Source organism: Nipponia nippon, unplaced genomic scaffold (genome assembly GCF_047370975.1).
Source record: "Nipponia nippon isolate SJK-2023a ecotype South Korea unplaced genomic scaffold, ASM4737097v1 scaffold_20, whole genome shotgun sequence".
Lineage (NCBI taxonomy): Eukaryota > Metazoa > Chordata > Aves > Pelecaniformes > Threskiornithidae > Nipponia > Nipponia nippon.
The window spans coordinates 1,311,325-1,338,402 of NW_028262337.1; the positions used below are offsets into that span (position 1 = coordinate 1,311,325).

The window sequence follows — 27,078 nt, forward strand, 5'->3', positions numbered from 1 at the left end:
AAAAGTTACTCTAAGTACCCATGAAATGAAAGAAGAATCAACCATTCACAGTCCCTCTGTTGTAGAGGAGACTGAACATCCATCCACTGCAACCAGTAAAGTGCCAAGGGACCTGTGGACTTGCAGTCCTAGGAGCGACACAAGTCCAGCTCTAACCTCTCTCTGTTTTGCACCGTGTCGGTTCAGTCACTTTGCTTTTGTTACTGCTGAAGCCAGGATCAATAAGAAAGCAGGATCCTATTTCCAAATGAATGAAGATAAAGTCTTCAGGCTGAAGTACCTGAAAATGTGTGCTAAAAGAACTATTATACAACATCTGCCAAAGCAAAATTTTTGTCTTGCTGAAATGCTTCTTGCAAGAAGACATTCCATGAATATAAACTTATTTGAATATGATACCCATTACTATCAGTGATTTTACTACCCATTAATTAAGAGCAGACCCCAACCACCACATGTACTTTCTTTGCTAGCTGTATTTTTCCTCTTTTATGTTTATTTGCATGCTTTGTTTGTGAGCAAATTACAATATATCTTTATCTTGAGGGTTATTATCACTAATGATGTACTTACAGAAAGTGAAATTGCTATCTAAGCCATTAAAAGAGCTAACTGCAAGATCAAGACATGTCTGGAGAAATAAAATATTCACCAGAGTTTCCGTATTCTGGGCCAGCTATTAAAGGGCTTAACTCAGTTTTAATCATTTCCTTCATAGGCAAATGGCCACAGACAATGTTGCACAAATCGGTCATAAAACTTAATAGGAGCATGAGGATTTTGATCAAAAGCAGTAAAATATGTACAGAAGTGATGAAAGGATATGAATTACATTATCAGAGATTCATAGTTACTAAACCTGGAAAGTCTCAAAGACAGGCTCTGGCTTAGCTAAATTGGCTCTGGGGTTGCTAACTTCAGAGGAGTGGACATAGGCATCCCTCACATGGATGGAGTAATGTGACCCAAGATCTAGGCATCTTCTTAAGGAAAGCAGACCATGCCAACAGAGTGTGGGGTTTAAAAGCCACCATGTAGTGATGCTGTGACATGAAGCATTTAGTTTTCTGAAGACTGTGTTAAACTATTGAAAATAGAGGTAGTATCTGAGATGTAGTATATGAAGAGTTTTCAGACCAGGCTGCTGCTTTTCCATGAGGGCTTCATCCAGGCTCCACTAGGATAAATTCATGTAAATTTCCCCAGCAGTGGCATTTGCTTGCTGTTACTGGAATGGATCAGCTCTGGAAAGTGAAAAAAGTCAAAAGAAAAAATGAGAGTGCATGGCAAGATGAGGAAAGAGAAAGTGAAGTGCTCTTACTTCTGTAAAAGCAACCCCACAAAAAGCCAGCTGCTGATGTGTCATTGAAATTAGGGGCTGTGTATGGTCTCAGCAAGTCTTTCACAGGCAGGACCATGCCAAAACTGGCCAAAACTTGCATTCAAAGCTGTAAGCTGATTTTCAGTGTGAGAACTGATACACAAAAATCAGTATGACTGCAGAAGTGGAGATTGAAGATCCGTGATCAAAATTAAACCTTAGCAACATCATCTTAGCTCTAGAGCACGTCTTGCTACTGAAGCTGGGGACATAGCTGTGGTGTATTGTATGTGACACCAGGAGTGGCCTGGGATCTCTGAAAAGTCTTGTTCAGAGGAAAGAAACTGTGAGAAAGAAGATAAGGAAAAGACGATTGTTCTTCCAGTAAGCACTCTTCACAACTTTGTGCCAGCCCCTGTCAGTACATCCAAGCCTTGATTTATAACTCTTAAAAACACTGAGCAGCTCCCAAAGCAGGCTGTGTCCCTGGAGAGGACTAGATGGGTTAAGATTAAAATTCCTGGGCAATATTCAGCCTTTTTAGGGAAAGAAAAGCAGAACATCAAGGCAGAGTGAGAAGAGACGTACAGTAGCAGACAGACTGACTGACTCCTGTGGCTGCTGAATTGAGTGGAAGTGCATTTTCCCTGGTAATTGCTGGATATCTGAGTATTTAATCTAACATGAAGGTAAGACAATTACTTAATTTGTACTGAAGAAGTGAATATGGCAAGTCCAATGAAATATTAATTTATATGGAGAAATACTTAGCTGTAATTGGGCAGTATTGCAAGAAAGAAGAAAACTAGAAAACAACTTGCACAACAAAGCTGAGGAAAATCAGTGTGATGCTCTCTTTTATTTCTTAAGCAGGCTAATGTTAAGATTGCAGAAAGAACAGCTGCATGAGCTAACAGAAAAAGCTGAAAAGCAAAGTAAGTTTGCTTTTGCTCTTCTTTTTTTCAGGTGCTGGGGATTTTTCTGTTGCTGGAAGTTTCAGGCTTCTTTTCCATTTTTTCCAGGTGAATATTTCTTTAGTAAATTACATGCTGAAGACTAAGCATATATAATTTAACAGACAACTTCTGGTGCATGACATGGGCAGGGCTTAAAGGGGTCTTCAGATATAGTTCCTGGGAGAGGAGACACTGTTTAGTGTCAGCACTGACACTGCCATCCGTGGTGACAAGAGTGAGTCATTATGCCATCCCTTACCTCTGCCCAGAGGAGTCAGCTGCCCTTTGGGAAGAGAGCACACAGAAGTGGTGTGAGCCACAGCAATGCACAGCTGTGAAACACAGCACAGCTTGCCCCAGGCCAGCCCTGACGCCAGGGGCAGGTAGCAGCCTCAATGCCTCCCATGGGCAAACTGGCCGTTTGAGAGCTGCCGCGGGAAGGTCTGCTGCACGCCATGGCACACACAGACCCTGGGAGCTCCCTACGGATCTCCAGGTGCCATCTCGCCTCTCCCTGCTTGGCAATGAAGCTGGTCTTTGAAGCTTGTGTTATGGTTGCACAAAGTCCTTGCTGGTCTTCAGGCTAGATGAATGTATCTAGTTTCTTCTTTTAAGTGACTGGAAAGCCCAAGCTGAGACTGATTTCATTCTTACACATGAAAAGCAAATCCAAGTCGTTTTAGAGGGAGCCTGATCATACGTCTAATTGTTATTGAAGGCCTGCTTTGCTGTTTAGGAAAGTTTTGCACTAATGCTTATGGATGGAAATCCCTGATGATTTTCCTCTGCTTTTTTTTTTTTTTTTTAATGCAAAAAATACTACTGGAGCAGCCCTTCCCCTCCAGTCCATTGCCGCTGGAATTCTTTTGGCCCTTGGTCTGAGTGTGATGGCTGTACTCAAAAGCAGGTATAGACAGGCACACCTTTTCTGTACTCATGACTTCCTAAGCATATGCTTTTTTCCTGGTAATTAAGGAGCCGCTGTATCTTTAAAACCCCAAATCAGGTGTCAGACAAAAACCCCAGCAGAATGAGAAGGCTGAAGAACAAAGAACTCAGAAGGGAAATCCTCCAATCTGTACCCAATACATTCCCTTTCAAAGCTATGATATTCATGTTGTAAAATAACTTGTGCACTTTTTAATTTGGTGGTAGTTCCAAAAAGCTCAACTGAACTGTTTGGTAAACTGAGACATTCCTCTGCTGATGCTGGTTTGTACCAATTCTGTTGATTTTTCATTAGTGGAGTCACGTCTCAAGGAAAGAAAACTTGGTTGCAAAGTATTATCCTCAAAGAAAACAAGTTGACATTTTTTACAGTGTGACTTTACTGATGTGCAAGACACTTGCTTTTGATTTTCCTTCTCATTTACTTTGATGTTGCATCAATTAAGGAGGGATTAGTCAAAATTAAAGATGTGCCATGAGACAGTACTTATCCTTTTTAGAAGCAAAAAGTAGCCTGCTTGATGTTAGATTTTATCATCTTCCTTAATGACTTTGTTTACTTTGAAGAACTTTAGCAAATTCATATCAGGCATGATTGGTCCTATTAAAAATGTAAAACAAAACTGAAATTTGTCAGCAACTTTCTCTTGGTTTCAGTTACATATTACATTTTTGAACTAACCAGCCAAGCTTATGCATTAGTCTAAAGACCTTGTAGATAAAATAGTTGTCTTTCTATTAACTTGAGAGTTTGTTACCATGTTGTGGTAATACCAAGTGTGGTTGCTCTCAGAAAAAAATAATGAATATCTCATTTCTTTACATCAGTAGAGTGGTAGCATTGTCTTGACACTAGTGAACTACTCCCGATTTGCATTTGGATTTTCTAAGATCTCTCTTGATTTGCATTCAGATTCGGAGACGGACAGTAGCAGTTTATGGCCAGTACGGGGGAAACCCCTGCTCTGGGGATGCTTTTGAAACAAGACCATGCACCCCCACAAGGGGATGCCCAACAGAGGATGGCTGTGGTGATCGGTTCAGGTGTTTCTCAGGTACCATCCAAGATCTTATTCACCATTTTCTGATCATAAAGTTAAGAAGATAACCTCGTTATCTTTGAACTTTAGTAAATGGGCAATGGCTTTGCAGAACCCTTGACCTACATATAAATTTGATTTAGGAGGATTTTTTTTTTTTACAGCCTCAACTACACGTGTTTTTAGTTTCATGTGGAGTGTTGCAGAGCTTTGCAGCTAATATGCTGTAGTCCTGGTAGCCTCCCTAAGCCATTCTGCTGTACTAATTTGCCCCAGAGTACAGTTTTTTCATTACGAGAAGGTAATTCAGGAATGCAACCTTAGATGTGATTGTTCACAGCTGTTCTAGGCTATATCCAAACATCTTGGAAATCACCTGGGTCATGGAAACTAATGCTCCCTAAAACAGTCCTCGCATCCAAGCAGCTTCCATTACCTTCACAAAAAAGCACATTATCTCAGTAGGTAGACGTTTATCACAGAGCAACATGATAAACACATTTTGGTGCTGCTAGAGAGACAATCACAGTTAATCACAAATGGTAGGGTCAAAGGATGAAAGCTCAGGAAATAAATCTAGAAGTCAACTGTTTTATTAATATATCATAAGCCTTGAATGGCTGTAGTTCCCTCAAGTGTACTATAAACTGTTGCTTTATATTTACATTTACTGTTGTTTCACAAGCCCTCCTGGGCACAGACTGTTCACCATGGGAGTGAACAAGCTAATTAATGTAGCAGATAAGTGAGACTTTTTCTTTGATTTTAGGTGATTTATTTTTAAACGAACAAACACTTCTTTCCCCGTGCATTTTTGTTCTGATTTAGGTCAGTGCATTAGCAGATCTCTTGTGTGCAATGGAGATCAGGATTGTGAGGAAGATGGTGCAGATGAAGATCGATGTGAAGAGAAGATGACTGTATGTGATATTGATAAAACACCTCCGAATTCAGAACTTACAGGAAAAGGGTAATGTTCTGTGCCAGGCTCAGTAGTACTGGTGCCAAATGCATTTACATTTTTGTTGTATTTACAAGCTTTGGCTGTAGAGATAGGCTTCCTGGGCCTATGGTAAAATGTCCCATATGCAGAAGTGTTCAGTACAACGGCCTCCATCACACCAGTGGCTCAGTGCAGCCAGAATCTACAGGCCCTTTGATCTAAAGCACAGAATAAAGCTTTTTATCTTTCATTCCTGCTATTGAAAAACATTTTTTAAGATACAAAATGAAATGTCAACCAATAACACATGATCGTCAGCATGGAAAAAATGAGCCAGCAATGCTCATTCTTTTTGTTCATTGCTGTTGCATTTAGTACTGTGGATCCATATGGATTTCTGTTCATACATCCCATCTGCAACCTAGCAAAATAATTATCTTAAGTTTCTTTAGCGTAGTTGTATCACTTAGTATGCGATATAATTCAGATATAATACAAAAAATATTTTGGAGTGGATGCCCTGTTGTCTCTGTGTTCCATTAACTGCTGGAACAACGAAACTTAATAAAATCAGTTGTGATAGATATGAATGTCTCAGTGTTGAGAGGTATTGATATGCGTTCATTTTTGTTGACAAATCAAGAGCAATGTTTTGCTTTCCATATTGTAACATGCTATGCACACTGCAGTTCTGCAGGTATAGAAGTCTATCAGTTGATATCCCCTTTTCTTGGGTAAATCAGCTTACGATCTTAATCTGCAGATACAGTATTTAGTTATAATAGCTCTGTAATTATTGCCTCCTGGAAAATAATTTGCTACCTCTCTGTCTTAATGATCTTTCATGTTTTTCATCTTGTAGCTTTGATGCCATTACTGGTGAGACTAGGGGAAGAGTCATTCATACAAAAAGCTTTGGTGGACAATGCAGAAAGGTTTTTAGCGGTGATGGGAGAGAATACTACAGGCTGAGTGAAAGCGTTCTTGCTTATACTTTCCAGGTACGTTTCCATTAAGCACAGCTGTATACTTAGAGTCATGATTAAAACTGGGAGAATGATGCAAAGTTTGTAGGGTCTCTTGGCAGGTAGGTTTCCTGAAACGCACCTGAATGACACTGGTTCCCTCTCTGCAGTTGCTTATTATTTTGAAATACAAACCAGTGTATATCTTGCTAAAATGGAAGGAAAAAAAAATTGTAATTTCTTGGAGGTGATTTCTAATTCTCTCACAGTTAGACTGAATCTAAAGCCATCTCCTTAGCATAAGTAGTGGCCTGAATCACCCTAAGAAATTTTATGCGCAGAAGGCTTTGGGGTGCTTTGTGGCGACCTTCCAGAGATATGCTTTGTATGAAGTCACTGTCCCAGAGATTTGGTTTGTCTCACATTTGTCAAAAGCATGTCAAGCAAACCTTAATGTACTTTACTTCATAACATAGTACACAAATATATAGATTATACATATATATAATGTTTTTCCAATAGTGTTCAGTACTTTTTATGAAATCTGAAACGTATTCAGCCTGAAAAACACACCGTATTTTTTTGCATCAGGAAGGACTTGCTTTACTCTGTAAGGTACCATTTTTAACATCCCTCATGAAGCTCTTTATACAGAATTCTATCTTTCATCTTCTAGGTTAAAATTCAGAATGATTTCAGTTATGAGTTTTTCAACAGCAGCTGGTCTTATAGGAAACACACAGAGAGGTATGAAAAATCAAACAGTGGCCACAGATATTCACAGAATGAAATTCTGCAACACAGTGAAAAGGTATGTATAAGTTGTCATGGGCTTAGTATTTTGCATAAACATCATTTTTTTCCATGTGTTTTTATAGTGAGATGCAAATATGTATTTTATCCAGATATTTTTGGCACAAAGTGCATGACAGAAAAAATCCCATAAAACCTTTACAAAGAGATCACTGGTTTCGTTATCAATTAAGAAGGGCTGGCTGCTGTTTTTACTTTCTCCCTTTTACCTCTTTATTAGTAATTTATTTATTTACTAGCTGTTTTCCTCCCTATTTTAGGAAGAAAAACATTGGCTTCTTCTCATAATTGATTAATCTTTTCCATTTTTTTCTTATGATTTACTGCCCTGTTTTTTTGTTACCTCTGTCGGTATCTTGGAGTGAAAAAAGTAGAAACTACCATGATATTGACATGGAGCATGACTGAGGTCTTTTCCTTCCCCCAGAGTAAGCAACTGATGGTTGTTGAGAACAGCGTGGAAGTTGCTCAGTTTATTAACAACCGCCCAGACTTTCTCACTCTTGCGGAGCCTTTCTGGAAGGAACTGGCCAACCTTCCAGTCATCTATGAGTACAGCGTCTACCGAAGACTTATTGAACATTTTGGGACTCATTTCTTACACTCTGGATCTCTAGGAGGACATTACAAAGTTATTTTTTATATGGATACTGACAAAATGAAAGCAGAAGGTAGAGTACTGGAGTATTTGTGACAAGAAACAAAGTGAATAAACAAGAATAAAAATTTATTTGCATGTTCTCCCAGCTAATATCTAAAATTAAGTAAGAGACTTCTACTAGTCACCACATTCTCTTCACGGACAAAAGAAAGAAGATTAGAAAAAGTGCTCAAACCACAACATTTAGTTCTAGATCCATATCTGTGACCTGCAGTGCTCTGGGTAGCAAAGATTTAATAGTTGGTTAATTACCTCATCAGGCTAAACTTGATTTCTAGTGCCAATCTAAATCTCAAATAATGTTAAAGCTAAAAAGTTACTTGAAGATGAAGGTTGGGTAAAACTGTGTAAAGCAAAATGAATTGCAAACAGAGCAAACACCACAGTGATACGTATAATGGTACTCAGCGTGGAGCGCTGCTGTAGAATTAGGGACTGCTGAGAAAAGAGATGAAACAAACAATAAACTTTTTCCAGATATACCTCCCATCTCTCAGCCTCCATCCATAGCCTTTAGCAACACATGGACCTTCTCATAGGACGTGTTAGTTAGTTGCCTGCTAATTTAGGCAAAATACTTCATGATATCTTAAGTTAATGGGAAACTCGGAAATGAATCCAACACACTTTCTGTGTACAATATTGGTAATGGATCAATTATCTGCAGGTATGAGCATAACAGACATGTACCAGTGCACCACATCAGGCTGGAATGCATTCATTGTGAAAAAGAAGAAAGTGGAATGCTCCAAACTGGATGAACTGCTACAGACTTCTTCAGGTAAATGTTTAACAGTGACAGTTGTTCATCTCCTCCTAAATAGCTGCCAAAAAGAGGAGTAGGTGTTGATAGCTTTGTTGAACTCTATCTTAACATGCTGAACCCAGACACAAAGTGCCTGGTTTAAAAGGCTTTCCAACACTCATCAATCATTGCTAATGCTTTCCCAGTAACCAGCACTTTTCTGGACACCCTAAGTCAGGGCTGCCAAGACACCTGCAAAACCAGATACTTCTTACATGTTATCAATGTCAGAGCTCTTGATCCAAGCACAGGTGGTTGATCTGCAGTAATGAGTCCTTTCACTACTTGCTAGCATAGTTTTTGCATGTATTGCTTCTGTTTCCATTTGTAAGTATGGCAATGCTGGTATTTTCTGTATTTTCCATCCTGAATCTACAGGAAGCAGTGGTAATAAGATTAAAGGAGACCCCTACATAGAAGGAGGAAGCCCAGGTGCTGTTGCTGGCCTTAGTTATCTAGAGCTGAATAACCCTGCTGGGAACAGTCAGAGGTACTCCTTTTGGGCCAGATCAGTGACAGACTATCCCAGAGTAATTAAGCAAAAGGTAAGGCTATTTTCCTGAAGCAGAGATGAGCAGATGGGATCACCTCAAGGGGAGAAATGATTAAGCTATAGCTGATGGTTAATCACGCTGTAGTCTGCAATCATTTTGGTTTTAGATCTCTTTATAAAACAGAAAAGAAAAGTTCACAGGAAGAAAATGCCATGAAGCTAATGTGATCAGTTGCATCACAAATCTAAGTCCTTTGGGAGGTCAACACCTACAATCTTACCAGCCTTCAGTGACTTTAGTGGAGTTCTGCTTAAGAATAGAGGGTCACCCTGGTATTGGAGAAAGCCCAGATTTGAGATGGTCTCTTTCCTGAAATGCATATTGGCAGGTCTGTGTGGCTTCCACTCAGCTTGCCAACTTCTGTTTATCCCTTTTATCCCTTGTCCTCTCTGCATCCAGAAGTTTAGCATCACTGGAGATTCTGGAAACCAGACATTTCAAAGTTGGGCATGGCCATATTCACTGCTACCTTGTCTAAGTCCCTTTTGGGAACTGCCGACAGGCTGAAGAATGTTATAAACCCAAAAGGTTTCTGTGAGGAGGTTTTCAATTAAATGTAAAAGCACAGAATATCATAAAATAGGCAATAAGAATGCAAAATGTTTTCGCTTATTGTTACCTTCAGTCACTGCTCAATGAAATACCATAATGGATTGTTTAAATGTCCAACGTTTTAGGCTGGGAATAGCTGGGTGGGAATTTGGGTTACTGTACATTGGTGGTTTGTGTTACACTTTTATCTCAACCATAATCTCATAGCTCAAATGTGTCTAAACATGCCTAATCTACCACTAGCTTCAAGGGATGCTGTTAAGCAGAGCCAACTTTCCAGAAAAAGGCTAATATTAAATACTAACATAAGATTTTAGCTAGCTAGCTAGCAAATTAGAGCATCCGTCAACTCCCATGTGCAGGAGCATACATCACAAATTATTTTGTGTGACAAAATGTGCTCATGAACTCCTATATCCCAATTATAACTATTTAACAGAAATGTTTCTCTGCTGTGTGTAGCTAACACCATTATATGAGCTGGTAAAGGAAGTGCCCTGCTCATCAGTCAAGAAGCACTACCTAAAACAAGCCATTGAAGAATATATGGCTGAAAATGATCCCTGCAAATGTCAGCCTTGCCAGAATGGTGGTGAGGCAGCCGTGGAAGGAACTCGGTGTGTTTGTTACTGCAAGCCTTACACCTTTGGAGCTGCTTGTGAGCTTGGAACTCTCGTGCAAGATCAGCCAGGTCAGCACTCTTTAAACTTGTGAGAGCTTAGAAGTGGCAAAGTGTGCTCTCCTGCGTCCAGAGTCTGTTTGTCTCACTGCACAACCTGAATGAGTGGCTGATGTGCAGTGGCTGCTTGGGTCAGATATTGCTGCAGATACACAGCATGGGGAGGGTCATGCTGAGCCTGAGTCTTTGCTTAACATGTCCAAACAGTACTTAACAAAGAACTGTTTTTATTATTATTATTATTAAATGCAGTGGACAATACTAACCACTCAAAATGTAACCTTCTATAAGTAAGTATATATACTAAATGAATGAGTATCAATAACTTCAAAAATTTTTGCTTTTTAATTTTGTAATTAGTTATAGTGGATAGCTATTTTTATGTTCTCTCAGACTTTGGTAACATATAGACTCTGTGGAATTATACTTACGTAAAAGGCAAGTTTGAGAAAGGTGAAAGATTAGATCATTGCAATCTGGAATCTTCTGTAAGGGCACAGTTTGGACCATCACTAGCTTTCAACAGCCTGTGCTTTTAAACCACCTACAGAGTGGTTTAATGTGAAATATTCACAAATGTTGCACAGGAGTTGTTGATGGACACTGGAGCTGCTGGTCTTCCTGGAGTCCTTGTTCAGGGGGAAGGAAATCAAGAAGTCGAACCTGCAACAACCCCTCCCCGCGTGGTGGTGGGAAGGCCTGCATAGGAGAGCAGCGTGAAAGCAGACCATGTGAAGATGAAGAGTTGCAGCATTTTCGGTAAGGAGAAAAAAAACATTTAGAGCACGATTACAGAAAGATTTAAAAATTTATTTCAGAAGGGTGCATAAGCTATTGAATTCAGGGGGAAGATCACTTACTGAGCTTTCATATTTAAGTTGAAACAGAATGAAATTCAGAAGCTGTGAATCTGATACGAGGTAAGAGTAGAAAATGGGGTAAAGGCAGTAAACTTGACACCATTCTATTTAGCACTTTCTCAGATAGCCTGGCAGTGCCTGATTTAAGTATAATTGTGATGTAAATGGGACGCATAATAGTCTTGAAAATGGGCTTCACTGAGAAGTGTAGAATTTTGAAAGGAAGGGAGACTAAATTCAAACTAAATTGTACTTTCGTTTGCTTCATAGCTTGATTGAACCACACTGTTTTGATTTATCCATAACACCTACAGAATTCTGTTCACCTCCTCCTCTCTTGGAAAATGGATTTGTTCAAGTAAGTGATTTCTATTACTCTGTTATCTGTCTTATCCCTACCTGCAGTGTCTCTATTACAGTTAATACAGATATTCACTTGCAAATTTGTATTTATCTTGGTAAGCTTAGTATCAAAGCTACCATATAGCAGCTGTCTGCATTTCTACCTGGCTGAAGTTTATATGACATTAGCGAAGACTTCTTACTGAAAATAAAACCAAACCAAACCAAAACAAAACAAAAAAGCCCCACCACCAAAACCAGAACAAAATCTTTCTTTTCCTGGACAATGGTACCTACAGAGAAAAGTAATCTACTTGTCCTTTACTCTATACACATACTAAAAATTTTCTGACCAACATAAATTACATATTAAAGCACAGGAAACTAGAGAAAAAACAGCACAGAAAGTAAACTGTCCAAGGTCATCCAGCAAGACCATAGCAAAATTATAAACAGATTTTAGGAATTTTCACTCTACATCCTGTAACTCACCATTGCATTTCTTGTTCCCTGGTGAAACTGTGAGCTGGCAAGGTATTTGGCTGACTGTAAATGGGGCCTATTTAGCAAGGGAGACTAAATTCCTCCCTTGGAACAATGGATTATGCTTTCTCCATGTTACGAGGTTGTCTAGAGTCTTTTTGCTCAATAGATAAAAGGATTAGTTCAAAATCCATTAGTTGTCCCTGCACAACTGTAACCTGAGGTAAGATCCAAAATTTTGTGCTCCCTCTTTTGCCAGTGATTTTTTTTGGAGTAATCGATAGTTGTCCCTTATATAGTTTTTGGTTCACAAACTAAAGGTAAAACCCTGCAATTTGTGGAGTAGTCTGAATTTTTGTAAGATGTCTCCTTAGAAGAGAGTGAGATATAAAATGAGAAAAGACCTGTGTCTTCAAATCCAGCTCTTTTAAGTGACCATATCACATTAACCTTTAGCAAGATAACATGCCATCCTAAGAATTAGCAAAGCCATATAGTCTCCACTGATCCCCCTGGAAGGCTGTTCAAGAGCTTATGTTCCCCCTCTAATGTTTGATAACAGCCATATTTGTAGTCAGTTTATACACCGGCAGGAGAGCACTGTTCCATCACTGACGTACCACTGCCAGACCCCTGTCACAGGGTACCTTCAACTCTAACCCTCCCTTTGCTAAGTTAAGATAGCCCAAATAGTCTGTATTCTACCAATTTATTTGCAGCATCATTTCCATTTTAATCACATTTGCTGACTATTGATAACCAGAATTGCCCCCAGTATTCCAGACACTCTCATCAGTGCATTGTAGAGTGGCACTAATACTTTTCACTGTCCTCAGCTACTGCATCCCAGAATCAAAGAGAGTTCAACACTGCTGGTTTGTATATCCAAAATTTCACCTGTTCCTTTTCTTTCAGAATGCTGAAAACTCATACCCTGTTGGGAAAAGCATTGTTTATGCTTGCAGACATGGATATTCTCTTGTTGGTGATCCTGTTGCTAAGTGTGGCAGTAATTTACAGTGGCAAGTTGGAGACAGATATTGCCAGGGTATGTCTAACTGATTCTCATTTTGAAATACAACTCCATTCCTGAATTCCAGTGAAACATCTCTGAACATCTGCTGTCCAACAACAAACGGGGAAAAATACAAACCTGCATTTCCCAGTTCCTTAGACATAATCAGGTCTAAATTGACTTTTATTTTGAATCCTGATATTGTAATACTAAAATAGAAACATGCCCATAAAGTCTGGTTTTAAGGAAGGCTGGAAGTAAGGGAGCCTAAATTCCAGTCCAGGAATTACTTCCTTGTTGCTTAATTCAGTACTGTGGCTATATCCAATAACCTTGGGAAGGAGTCTATGTCTAAAGCCAACTGAGAAAAAGGTCCAGTGGGCAGCACTGGTCAACCACAAAGTTCTCAAATAACCGCCTTGTCATAAGAACACAACTCCAAGGATCACTTTACATCTTGGATGATCTCCCCACTTCACTCTTTTCCTCTGACCTGGTCAGTAACCATTCGGGTTTCTTTTTTTTTCCCTGCACATGTTATTTGTGAGTCAACTTTGAGTGTGATCATGTAGACTTGGGAATTTTCAGACCTGCAGTTCAACACCATCCTTTACTCCTTCCAACCAGGACTGACTGCCCACAAATGCTAGTCCACACTGTTTAAAAGCCATCTCTTTGTGTACCAGTACATGGTCTCCCAGGGTCCTGTATGTATGACCTCTCTCTACTAGGGTGTTACTCTCTAGTATGAACCTCAACAGAAGCATGGGTCCCAAGAACAGAGAAGTCCTCTTCAAGCTAGGGCTGGACCTGCAGGCAGTAGGAGAAGATATTGTCACTCTGTCCTTGGTATTGCACATGTTTGGCTGGTATGATGAGTTAATATCCTGCGCTAACATGATTGATATGTTTCTAAAGTAAAATCAGCTAATCTTACCATTCAAATTGTTAAGGAATTTAGTAAAAGATAAAGTATGTGACTGCTTTCTGCAATGCACTGATTCACTGTGGCTATCTTAAATGCTTCAATCCTTAGAAACTGCATGTCTCCTGCCCATCCTCGAGGGGGGTTTGCAAGGAGAGCCATGGAAACCTGTGTATGAGATTGGTGAGAGAATAACTCTCTCTTGTCCACACGGCATGCACTTAGAAGGGGCACACTCCATTTTGTGCGAGCCCAGTCTCAAGTGGTCTCCTGACATGAAGAATATCCAGTGCAAGAGACCAGGTAAGCCATTGCAGTCCTGCAAGTGCAAAGCAGGAGTTTCTTTCCTGGACAGACTATGGCTTATGTAGACAAGATATAGACAGAGCTATAGCTGATATAGTGATAGAGAGGCCATACTTACATCACCAGCAGGAAGCACAGAAAATGTGAGCGTGTTTTCTGTGGGCTGCTCAAACAAGATGCCTTAAGACATTTCTTGTGAGGTTTCCCTACAGCTTTTTTCTTCCCACTCCCGTATTGCTATCAAGTATTGTCACTAATGATACTTTAAGAGATTGCCTGGGATGTATGCTGTCTATTCTGCCACCCAAGTATACTTCATTCACCCATGTTGTGTAATACCACCACCATGTGAGGTGCATCTTAGAGGTACGGCTTTTCTATCTGGAAGCTGTTCAGTGCACCACAGCCTCTCATAGCAGAGGAGGACAGGGCTGGATGACTCCTTGTGCTCATCTGACAGCCACACAGCTGATGTGGAGGAAACCTCCAGGAACTGGAAGCAATGGGAAAATGCTGCTTCAAATTCATAGTAACAGCTGTTCTAAGCTCTGGGTTGATACTGGCAGGCACTGGCAGAGAGGGACCTGGGCTACAGCGTAGAGCATCTCTGTCTAAGTCATCTTTTCCAGCTGTGGAAGGCAGACACGGCTTTCTCTTGAGCACTCCTATGATGTGGATCGGTGACATACAGGCATCCAAGCAGCTTGCTGCTTCACGCCAGTTGCATCTTCACCAGAGATCCCAGATGTTCTAATATCCCTGGGGACACCCTTGTTGGGGACAACAGCCACTGTTGTAGAAGTCTCCTACATTTCACGTCTGTCCTCTCCTTATCAGCCAACTGCTGCCTGAGGTTGCCTCACCTGAGGGAAGAGACAGGTGACAGTCAGGCTAAGACCTCAAAAGGCAACAGTCCTGTGAGATTCCCAGTGTAAGTCATCTCCTGCTGTGTCATATCCACGCACACAGGAAGTGTAAGGATTTCAGAAGGAATAACATAGCTGTACACGAACGGCTCACTGCTGCTAAAGTGCCGAAGTACCAGTGCTGAAGAACTGTTGCCAATTATTCCTTAGGCTTAGCCTTAGTGACTGATTTTCATCTTTTTTTTTGTTTTGTTTTGTTACAACAAGTATTCAAATTTCAGTAATAATTAGAAACAGTTTCAAATGCTTCCCTCTTTAGAAACAGCTTGTGCCTGGCTGTATGGGGGCATTACATTAGTACAAAAGTTAAAAAAAACAGAAAAGGGACAACAATTAGATTAGAATAACAGAGGAGTTATTAGATTAGAATAAGAGAACTGTTTTAACAACAGTTAAAAAACAAGGAATATGAGAGAAGAAGGGTAAAAATTAAGATATGTATAAACAGACACAGTGGCACACATACATTTGGATGAGAGTATCTAGTCAGCAATAGTGTCAGTAACAGTCAAGTGTACCACAAATAGCCCCAGGAATGGAGAAAATGCAGTGATTTTTGGTGGAAATTACCCCTCTGCAGGAAGACAGGGTTATGCCTGCTGTCTGTACTGAAATGCACTGCAATTTTTTTTCCTTATCTGGCAATTTCTGCGTGTCTATTTTGCTTAGCAAGTCTTCATCTGTAAGGGAGGTTTGTTATTTTTTTTTTTTTACAAGACAACAATGTTCAGGGGCATTAAGGTTTCATGTTGAAGTAGAAAACTAAGGGCACGTAATCTAAAACACAAGTAAGGATAAAGCTTTCTTGGAAAGTGTGTCCATACAGATATAGCAAATTCATGCCATTACTTGCTGCAGAAATCTCCAGAGGAATATTTAGCAAAGGCCTATTTCATTTTCAAGCTTGGAATACAACTCAGCACTCAAATAATAGTACATGTGCAATGATGAAAATTCCCCAAGAATCACTATTGCTTTTATTTTTAAAGTTAGTGCAGATTGAGGACTAATGATGGAACTTGTAGTTTTCATTACCATCAGTGTATGAAGATATTCAGGTTCACGTTTCTACATAGGACTTTGGAGCCCTAGCTTTTCTAGTGACAATAGTGAAGTCAGTAACTCTGAAACCTAATGGTAAAGTTGTTGCCAGCTATGATTCAGCACTGCTAAGTTTAGCAGAAACAAACAGCTGCTGCAGAAATGAGATGAATGTTTAAGCTTGAACATAGTACCTGTCTCCTTCTATCTGACTCATGACCTATAGATAAATTACTGAACAGTAACTGCAAAGTGTATCATATCTTTTTAATAGTGTTGATTCCTTCCATGCAGTAGACACTTCTAATGAACATGCAGGATGTGGCGTTATGTCATGGTTTTATAAATGCCATATATAATGAACATGCAGGATGTGGCGTTATGTCATGGTTTTATAAATGCCTTTTTAAGCTCAACTGATAGGAAAATTTCAGAGTAGACCTTTAACAGCCCTTGTTTTTCTGACCCTTAATAGCACTGTCTGTGTTCTTCTACTTCAGTGCCCAGTGTGAAACCAGAAGTGACAGAGCCTAAATGTCAGCCATGGGAGAAAGTACATCAGTCGCAATGTGTGTGCAAAATGCCCTATGAGTGTGGGTAAGTTCAGGCTGAATTTGGCAATGACTTTCTCACTTTATTCAAGACCAATTACATTTCTTAAGTCTTCAGTCCATGACAGATGAGAAAGCTTTACTCATATGAGAAGGAGGCATTGTACTTTGTTTGCTTTACAGCTCAATCAATGTCCTGTTCATCACTTACCTGCCTTGTCAGAGCTGTCAGTGGGTTTTAGGAGTGATGGAATTTGGTTGGATGACAGAAGATGAAGGCATAATTTCAGCTCTGCTTGATCTGTGAAAATGATGGAAAAAGATAAAATGATATTTTGAAGATTTAGAAGATTGAGGGAAAGTTAGAGCTGAGGCCCTTGGGACGTAAATCATCAAAGCAGTAAGCTAGTGAAATAAAGCAGATTTTCCTGCTGAGAGATTGAAGAGTTATGAAAGGCACAATAATCTAATCTCCCGTTTACACAGCAGTTTGCACAGGCCAGTCACGTCATCTTTCCTAACTTTATAACTTGCAGACCAGAGTTTAATGTTTCCTGTTTGATCTAAGCCTATATTCTGCAATAAGCAATGCAGAAGAAATGTAAGGAAATTAGTAACTCTCTCAGTTCTTTGCTAAATGTGGAGGTAACAGAACCAAAACAGAGGATTAACAAGAAGACACCTGAGACCACCTGGTGCTGATGGCCAGATGTGCCAAGGAGCTCAGTACTCCAACATCGGGGCTGGTTTGCATAGACCAGATGAAGTCTCCTATAAAGTCATCACTTTGAGTGTGAGCTCTGGATATGAAATCTGGCCAGGTTTATGTCACAGCAGGTGCTGAGCAGTTTGGAAACTCTAGGATAACAGACCAAATTTGTCTTATCCTTGTGTAGTAGGAGGAAGAAATTTTGAAGTTGTCTCAAGTGATTTCAAGATAGCAGAACTTCTCAGTGGAGGACGTGTATTTTCCATCAGCCACATAGCTCAAGAGTGCCCTGCATGGTGACTCTAGTTCTAAGCCAAAATTAGCACTCTCTCAACATCTCAAAATTAAAATTGGTGAGCTTAGTTCAGGCCTTGTAGATTCCCTAGGGTATGAGGCCATTGTCTTACATGTGAAGGTAGGTACCAGGTTTGTAACAACTCTGCTAAGACTCTATTCCTATCCTTAAACACTTAAATATTTTAAATAATCTGGTCTTACTCTTTTTGTCTCAATACTCATTAAAGTGAGGCAACAACCCCTCCTCTGGTTCAGGGGTGTGTTGAAGTTAGTTACATAGAAGATGAGGGGAGTCCACAATGCTAGGGAAGGCCTTGGGCAGAGTCACAATAACCTTGGGAGTTAAATAAATTACATTCAGTTATGCATTCAGGCTTCAGTTATAATTAATCTACTACTTGCCTGTTTCTATTTTTTATACTTATGTTCGAAATGGCAGGAAGATAGATAACAGTCATTTCTGTTACCTGAAGCCATCTTTTCACTCTGTCTTAAATAACACATCTAATAATAGAAGGATAAATCATCAGCTGTCAAAGCAGACTAATCTGCCAGCCTGTTAAGGCTGTAGGAGTAAGACATGTAAGCAGATCTTGGTCCTTCCTCAGAGAGCAGAAGTAATTCGGCTTGCTTTGCTGTGGCAATGACTTCCAGTAGCAGCCTCTGCTCAGAAGAGAGCTGGGAACAAGAGCTCACGTGGGAATTCAGGAACACCATGGTTTCAGAACCATCCTACATCCTTTCAGTTTCCAAGAGACCAGCAACCAAGACTTCCCGTGACAGCACAAGACCACCACAACAGCCTGGTGAGGGGTAATTTGTCCCTCATGATGTGGTGCCTTAGACTACATCTATCCTCATCAAAGCATGGGAGTGATCCTGGGCACCAGAGCTGCTAAATTGCTAAAGCAGCTCCTCGTAGAGCTTTGGCAAGGGCCAACTCCTGGATAATTCACAGGCACAGCACAGGAGTTACTAAGGTCAGGGACCATTCCAGTCTGATGTAGTTCCCGTCTTTTGGGGGCAAAGAGAGTTTAACAGCATGGACACCAGCTATTCTGTGTGAATTGGCCCTAGTGCAAGCAAGGGGTCAGAGCAGAGTTAGTGTGTTAATACAGATGAAACCCCAGCCTCCAGTAGCTAAAGACTGTCTCCACAGTGAAACATGAGATTTGATAATTTTTAAGTACTATCCCCTCTTTTTTCCTCCAAATTTATTTGTGTAGCATCTATGTCTCTCCTGAGAGTTCTTGGCCTGTGTTATATTAAAACTTATGGTCTTGAATATAATTTTAAGAAGTTAAAATAATTTCGAGCATGCTGAATTTTTCACTTTTTAGTTTTACTGAAAGTTGCCTGCCTCTCATTGTAGGTGAAAGGGAGAGAAGGTATTTGCTGACTTACATATGCTATTTAATTTTTCGTAATATGTGCTTTAGTAAAAGCTTGTTCTTATCCAAGCCTTCTTTTTCAGGTAAAAGGTATTGAATTTCTCACATTCACTTTACACAAGGATTCTTCATTGCCTCTAATAATTTTTATTGCACTGCTGTGATGCTCCCAGCCCTGTAACATTCTTTGTCAGCAATGAGTGCAAATTATTAATTTCTCTCATGAGTACAGATTCTCCATCCTGTTTCTTCTGCATCTGAACATGTTGATTTCCACTGGCTTTCTCCTAGCTGGCCCAGCTATAGCAAATATGTCAAGCACTCTCAAGACAGTTTGAGGGATTATACCATAGCGAGAGATTGGCAACATGGGACCATGAACTCCCTGGGTCCAGCCTTTGGCAGCTGGTTAAATCAGCCTCCCTCCCCTCTTTTGGGTGTTGCTAAAGTGATGCAAAGAAGACAGATTAGTGCACTTGTGTCTGGCCTTAATCTTTTCAGCTAAATTAAGGTGCATTGTATACAAGATTTTGACCTTAAGACTCAGATATTGAGATTTATGACTCAGGCAATTAAAGCAGGCATCTGAACAATTTTAAACATAATAAACAGCTTAATTACAGATTAGATGCTTTCCCTGGATCACACTTTGTTCTTCCAAATTCAAGATGATATTTAAAGATGAAGTTTTTCTTATACCTCTGTCTGTAAAGATAACTTTCACATTATAAATCAGTGCACCACTACCTCATAGGCCGTGCAGCCAGGCAAGCAAACAATATCATGCAGACAAATGCACCAGCTTCCTTTATCAGCTCCTTGGTGCTGCATATCCATTGGGGTCTCCTCTTGTTGTGCCTCAGAATAAGAGGGTTAACCTAATTCTTTATGTTAACAAAAGAGCATTAAGGAAAATTCAGGGAACAAACTTTACTAGGTATTTAGTGGCTGGTTTTTGACTAAGCACAGCTGTTAAGGGATCCATTGCAGTTGAGAATGCTAACTTAAGTAGGACATGTAATACAGTTAATAATCTTTGAAGATACATTTGGTTGCAGGTAGATGCAGCAAAGTTTTCTGGCTCAGCTAATTAACTCTGTGGGAAATTTTAAATGTCTTAAACGTGCACTTTGTTACAGGTAGAATCAGAATCATAGAATCATTTAGGTTGGAAAAGACCCTTAAGATCGTCAAGTCCAACCGGTAACCCAGCACTGCCAAGTCCACCACTAAACCAGGTCCCTAAGCACCACATCCGCATGTCTTTTAAATACCTCCAGGGATGGGGACACAACCACTTCCCTGGGCAGCCTGGTCCAGTGCATGACTACCCTTTCAGTGAAGAAACTTTTCCTAATATTCAATCTAAACCTCCCCTGGCACAGCTTGAGGCCATTTCCTCTTGTCCTGTCACTTGCTATTTGGGAGAAGTGACCGACCCCCACCTCGCTACAGCCTCCTGTCAGGCAGTTGTAGAGAGCGATAAGGTCTCCCCTCAGCCTCCTCTTCTCCAGGCTAAACAACCCCAGCTCCCTCAGCCGCTCCTCATAAGACTTGTGCTCCAGACCCTTCACCAGCTGCATTGCCCTTCTTTGGACACGCTCCAGCAAGCAGTTTAAACTCCAGGTAGTTTAAACTTTCTGTAAAGCCAGCTCTTTTAATAGACTTCAAAACCATCTCTCAAAGAACCATTCCCAAAGCTTAGAGCAGGCACTTTTCCTCAGTGCCTTATTTATAGATCTCCCGAAACCCATTTCCTAATTCCCAGGGAAAAGGAAGACTAGACCTTCCCTCTTCCAAATTCCTCTTCCCTACTCTGACAAGCCACTTTCACAGGGACTGTTACCCTCCCCTTCAGGCAGCCCGGTGAAGCTCATTAGGGCCATCAGCCTCTCGTCCCCACCAAACACCTGTTTAGCTGAGGCTGACCCTCAGAACTGACCCATTAGACACTAAAAGTTTCTGTGGGAGTGTTTGTGAGCTCAAAAGAAGGAGCTGTGCTGAAAATAAGCCTTTGAAGCCATATTTCAAAGCTCTCCATCCCCAGGGAGTGCTCTCTTGTACTCTGCGCAGCGCCTTATCTATGACTGTGAAGTGCGTCCAGGAGAGCACAGGCGTGTCCTGTTCTGCAGAGGAACTTTTTTTGTTCAGTCCACACAGACGCCCCTGATTGCATTGAGAATAAGTGGAGAAGCTTGGGGTTTGAGACTAAAATCCAGAAATAACGGAAGGGCTTTTTCCTCCCCTCCTACACTTAGAGCATGAAACACAAATGATAACAACTTCCTGGAACTGTCCCCAAAGCAAACACTGTTTAAGGTTGTCCAAGAATTGTTATTACCACTTTTACAAGCGAATTTTTGTGTGTGTTAGAACAATATCTGAATTTCAAGAAATAAACAAACAAATTCCCTGAATAAGTAGAGCAGTTTTTTCATAACATTTCTGTGGAGATGTATGCCTATTTCCAGAAATATCTTGGGTCTCTGATGTTACATCATAATATTTTATTTAGTAAAAGCTAAGGCTTTTAAAGGACAACATAGAAAAGGTCTTTAAGTATATTCTAATGTCTTATAATTAAGAAATACTTATAAAATATTTTAATATATGTTCATGTGTGTCTATATCACTATGTGTATATGAAATGTTTTCTGTGTGTGTCCTCAGATGCATGCATGTGTAATATATTAGAGAATAACTGAGATCTGAACTCTTTTTAACTAAAGTCTCACTCTCACTGTTACTGAGGGCAATGGCAAATACTCAGTAATATCCCTGTCCTCCTGGCTCTGCTGAGGTGCAGCATCCTGTGGAAAAGGAAGGTGTCTGAATTATTCACATGTCTATGTCTCAAGTTCCCTTGCTGCACTCTTAGGATGTACTTCAATGAACAGTGAAATTGGAACTGGACCCTGAATGTTTTCCACTCCTTCAGCTCTTTTTAAGAGGTACCAAGATAAAACACATTTAAATGGCATGATCCCTGCTTTTGTTTTCAGTCCTTCCTTGGACACCTGTGCTACAGATCAAAGAACCAAGAGAAACACACCTTTAACTGTTTGCAAGATGCATGCCTTGGAGTGCATGGGCAGAAAATATTCCCTTACTAATGCAGAAAACTGCAAAACACCTCAGGCAGCTGAGATATTATGTGGATCATGCCGTTCGTGGGAAAAATGCGACGGTAAGAGATTCTTCACAACAGTAAGCAAAATTGTTTATATGACAAAAATGATCTTTACCACCAGTTACACATTAGCTGTAGGTCTGTACTGCTATGGTATCTCCAGACCCTCCCAGAAGCACCAGGCTTCTGCTAAGCTGATTCAAACCATCAGCCTGGTGTTTGGTGTCCAAACATGGCAGGAAGCTCCAACCATGGAAGAGAAAACCCTGCAGGATATCGTAACAAAATGCACTATCTACAGGATATTATTCCTAGTTTAAGGAAGTTTAAAGCTTATTCCTAGTCCCTATTAAGTGGGTTACCCTATTGGTCCTCTGGATGTTTTAGGTGAAACCCTTGCCCTATTCTTTTTTCACTGTATCCACCTGTTTTAAATTCCTTAACACAGTAATTGTGGGAGTTCTTACTGCCCACAAGAACAGCTAATCCTTTCCTGAAATTTGACAAGCAGTCTTTCCAGGAGCATCTTAGGGCAAGGAATTGAATGTCTTATTCTATAGTATCTTGGAAAGCCACCTACTTTTTTTTGTACTTCACTGCCTATGCCCAGTTCCTCATATGATGATCAAATGTCTTTTCCCTCAGAGGAAATAGTCCCAGCCTTTTGCAATCTGTCTGCAGTGGAAGTTTTCAAATTCGCTGATCTAATTTCCCTGAGTGTCCTACACTACATTGCATTCAATGGAGGGTTGCCAGCAAGGGGAAGATAAAGAAGTAAATTAGGTTTTTAGAAGTACCCCAGATGGAGGCACAGTTATTGTCATATTTTGAAAATAATAAAGATTACTTGATAGGAGTTCATCTGTTTTGTCTAACAGGGTTGAACAGACAATAACAAAAAAAGATAATCAAAACTGGCTGGAGCTTCAGCAGAGACAAACACAGGCAAAAAAAAAAACCCATACAACACCAAAACAAAGACACAGTTATGAAAAATACATCTCAGATGGGACCTTCTTATCTAATTATTTAACTGTTGTCACTGATACAACTATGCACATTTATTTGCAGGAGTAGATCCTTTGATCTTAGTGAAACAGCCTGTATGTAAATAAAGATACAAGTTATAAGTGTCTGAATGATCAGTTTGCTCCTGTCCAAGGACAGATCTCTCATCTTACGTGTTATCTGGACTCCGGAGCAGTAGATACACAAACCAATTCAAGCAGTAACATCAGAGAAGTCTTTGAGAGCAGTATCTCAGGCACCATGAGCAAGCTTTTTCCACAAGCACAATCAGCCTCTCTGAGCAGAGAAAGCCCCAGCAGTGCACCACTCATTTCCACTTCTGTTTTTTTCCACTGAACCTGAGCATCAGCTAATGTTACTTCTGGTTAGGAGAAGAATCATAGAACCATAGAATGGTTTGGGTTGGAAGGGCCCTTTAAAAGTCATCTAGTCCAATACCCCTGCAATGAGCAGAGGCGTCTTCAACTAGATCAGGTTGCTCAGAGCCCCATCCAGCCTGACCTTGAGTGTTTTCAGGGATGGGGCATCTACCACCTCCCTGGGCAACCTGTGCCAGTGTTTCACCACCCTCACTGTAAAAAATTTCTTCCTCATATCTCATCTGAATCTACCCTCTTTTAGTTTAAAACCATTACCCCTTGTCCTATCACAACAGGCCCTGCTAAAAAGTCTGTCCCCATCTTTCTTATAAGCCCCTTCAAGTACTGAAAGGCTGCAATAAGGTGTCCCTGGAGCTTTCTCTTCTCCAGGCTGAACAACCGCAGCTCTCTCAGCCTGTCCTCACAGGGGAGGTGCTCCAGCCCACTGATCATCTTCATGGGCCTCCTCTGGACCCACTCCAACAGGTCGATGTCTTTCTTGCACTGAACACCCTCCAGAAAATTGCTATCAATCCTACCGTTTTTCTGGAAAATTTTCAGTTTGTTTTTTGTTGAGTTGGATGCCCTTCTGAGTATTTTTCCTCTGTGCTTTTGCTTAGCGCAATCCAACAGCTGTGTTTGTGATGAAGATGGGTCGTGCAAGGAGGGAGGCATCCAGATCTGTGCTGAAGTGAGCGGCTCTGCTGCTCGTCGGACCATGACGGAGTGTGAGGCTGGGCGGCTCAAATGCCAGGGGGAAACTGTCACCCTTGTCAGCATAAGGCCCTGCGACGTACAGGGCAAATAAGATATGTTACGGTTCATTTTGCTTGTTGCCATGGGATATGTCAAAATGTGTCAACTCTTGGGCAGGACATACTTTGAACCTCGCTCTATCAAATGTAAGCTCTGCTGTGAAGGCCACCGCAGCTGATGAGACTGCGTGCATCAGCTCTGGTCGGCTCTGAATCAGGGCCTGATGCTCTTCATTAGGCAGACCCACACTTGCTGCTGCCACTCATGACAGGGCTCTTGCTTAGGTCCCAGACTTAGCACTGACAAGTTTACTTCACATTTCCATCAGAATTAAAAAATGTTGCTGAAGTGCAATTGCCAAAGTAGCATTTATAGTGATGGATTGCAGTGTCTAACATTGTAAATACATTTTACTTAAAGCCACACAAACATATGCATGCACTGATTAGATTTAGATTGCAGAAAAATAGAATAGGCTTTACAAAGTAAGAGGCAGGATTTTTCTCTTCTAATAAATTAACTTCTTCCTATTGTACCTTATTCAGTTGAGCAAACAGTATGCACAGCATTGAGCCTGTTGCTGAGCCTGAAGCTCTTAAAGGTCAAAGCAATGTGCATTAATAGTAAAGTCAGCTTAAAGTAATGAGAAGACTTCCTGTGCTTGCAGCTTCTTGTACACACAGCTGCTTCATGAAAATTGCCATTTTATATTGTCACAGCTATCATAATGAGCTACATTTGTAAGCACAAGTAACTCCATTGCATTTGTCACATGCATTTATGTTTGTGCCAAGACCAGTTTGCTTACAGACCGTTGCACACAGAGGCCTTCCACCACAGCAAAACTTTCTCAAAGGCAGCTATTAGGGAAAGCGTATGTTCACAGAAATGGAGACACTCTGCCTACAGTCCCCCTGGAGATACCTGTGGACAATCTTCTAAGACTGTTCCTAAATAAAAGGAGCCTCTCACACTCTTTCCCTACACCGCTAAGCATGCTGTCTAGTGTAGTCAGGCAGTGACATCTTTGCTCACATACAGCATACCTTGCAAGTCCATTCAGGTACCTGTCCTGGCAGTCTGATACCTCCTGACTGTTCTCAGATGCAAATAAGGACAAAGGGCTGGACAGTAAGTGGGTGATCAAGCAAGTGCAATAATATCAGCAGGAAGCCTGTATGCTTTTTAAGTGACAGATTTTATTTCTTACTATCAATAAACACCTACCAGATAAAACATCTTTCTTGGTTTTCGTGTTTGTACCTGTAGCTTCCTCACATAAACCCTACTCTCAGCTGGAAAAGCTTTGCTTTCTGTGGTGCTGGCAATGAGGATTAAGCCAGAACAGGAGCAGTATGCTTTCCCTTGGTGACTCCCCCTGCTGGGAGCAGCTATGTTGGAGGGCAAGGTTGCCACCGCATTAACTGAAAGGACCTCCTGACCTTTATGCTGTCTGGAACTTATTGACACTTTTTTGTTTTTTGAGCAACTTGTAAATTTTTGCAAACAGCTTATAGATGTAAAAGGCAAATTAATTTAATCAGTTATTCGCTCTGTATTATTTGCTCAGGAGTAGCATGTTTGGAGAGCAGCCTGATGTTTGCCCCGTGATTGCTCCCAACTCTCTTGTCCACACTTTCTAGCCTTTTTCCTGGGGCAGCTGACACAACATGTGATTAGACCACGAATCCACTGGGTAGCAATAGCTTCCATAGCTGCTGGAGGCAAGAGAAAATCACCTGGAAATTTCCTGATAGATAGCACAGAAATAACAGTGACTTGGTGATTCATGTCTTCAAACATAGGGAAATGTAGAAAACCGGCACAGGGCCTCAAGAAATGTTGAGAATTCCTGCTTAAGAAGCAGTTCAAAAAAACAATAAGGTTGCCTGATAACCATCTCGATACATCATCATGAACAGACCTCCACGTCCATAAAATAAATTTAAGACAGACAAAATATTAATGAAAGCTGCATTTCAAATGCTTCATCCAGTCCCTTACATCTCACTCTTTATCTGAGCCATCTGAATTTTCACAGGAATCCTTTTACTCTCCTTTTTCTTTCTAATTACCCACTCTATCTTTTCCCTTCCTACTTCTCAGCCCAACCAGCTCCTTCCATGTAGACACCTCATAGACCCTTTCCCTCCCAGCCACCTGTCCACAGGTTTCCAGCGAGGGTCTTCTCCCCTTTGTGCTGTGACACCACAGTCCTTCCCCTGCAGTTCCATCATCTCTCCTGAAAATCTGAGGACATGATGCCTTTTCTTTTAAAAAAAAAAAAAAAACAACAACCAGCTGACTGTCTAATGCTGCTTGGGAGGGAGGAAGAAGTAAGGTGAGTAGGCAGAAGTATTCTTCAAAGCAATATAACTATTTAATGAAGAAAAACCAGGTTCATGTAGCACCAGTGGCTGGGAGGATGATCTGCCAGTTGTTCATTCATCCCTGTGGTGTGCACATCTGCTGGCCACATTTTGTCCCTTTCAGAACAGAAGCATCCCCAGTCACCGTGGTCCACCTCTTCACCCTCCTGTTATTAAACTAACAAGCAACTGCAGGATGTTTTCTCTTGGTGAGAAAGCAAAGTCAGATGAATTAGCAACAGATGAGAAGAACAAAGAGGGGACCGTGGTTCCATGGAGTCAATCAGTTTAGCAAAATTAGCCGGCAGAGAGTGGCAAACCCCTTTGTTTTACCTGAGCATTGGGTGAGCAT

At 40.7% G+C, this 27,078-nt stretch overlaps 1 protein-coding gene across 1 annotated transcript; it reads left to right on the plus strand.

Moving 5' to 3' along the window:
* The first annotated feature begins 1,816 nt into the window (after positions 1 to 1,816).
* C7 (complement C7) lies at positions 1,817 to 25,595 on the plus strand. The gene is made up of 18 exons (XM_009469021.2): positions 1,817 to 2,010; positions 2,288 to 2,343; positions 3,109 to 3,184; positions 4,139 to 4,280; positions 5,094 to 5,235; positions 6,071 to 6,209; positions 6,850 to 6,984; positions 7,414 to 7,657; positions 8,315 to 8,428; positions 8,831 to 8,997; positions 10,021 to 10,249; positions 10,825 to 10,996; positions 11,368 to 11,455; positions 12,838 to 12,970; positions 13,974 to 14,165; positions 16,636 to 16,732; positions 22,086 to 22,270; positions 24,222 to 25,595. Exons 1-18 carry the CDS (start codon positions 2,005 to 2,007, stop codon positions 24,407 to 24,409), a joined length of 2,505 nt encoding a protein of 834 aa, XP_009467296.1. The 5' UTR covers positions 1,817 to 2,004; the 3' UTR covers positions 24,410 to 25,595.
* The last annotated feature ends 1,483 nt before the right edge of the window (positions 25,596 to 27,078 follow it).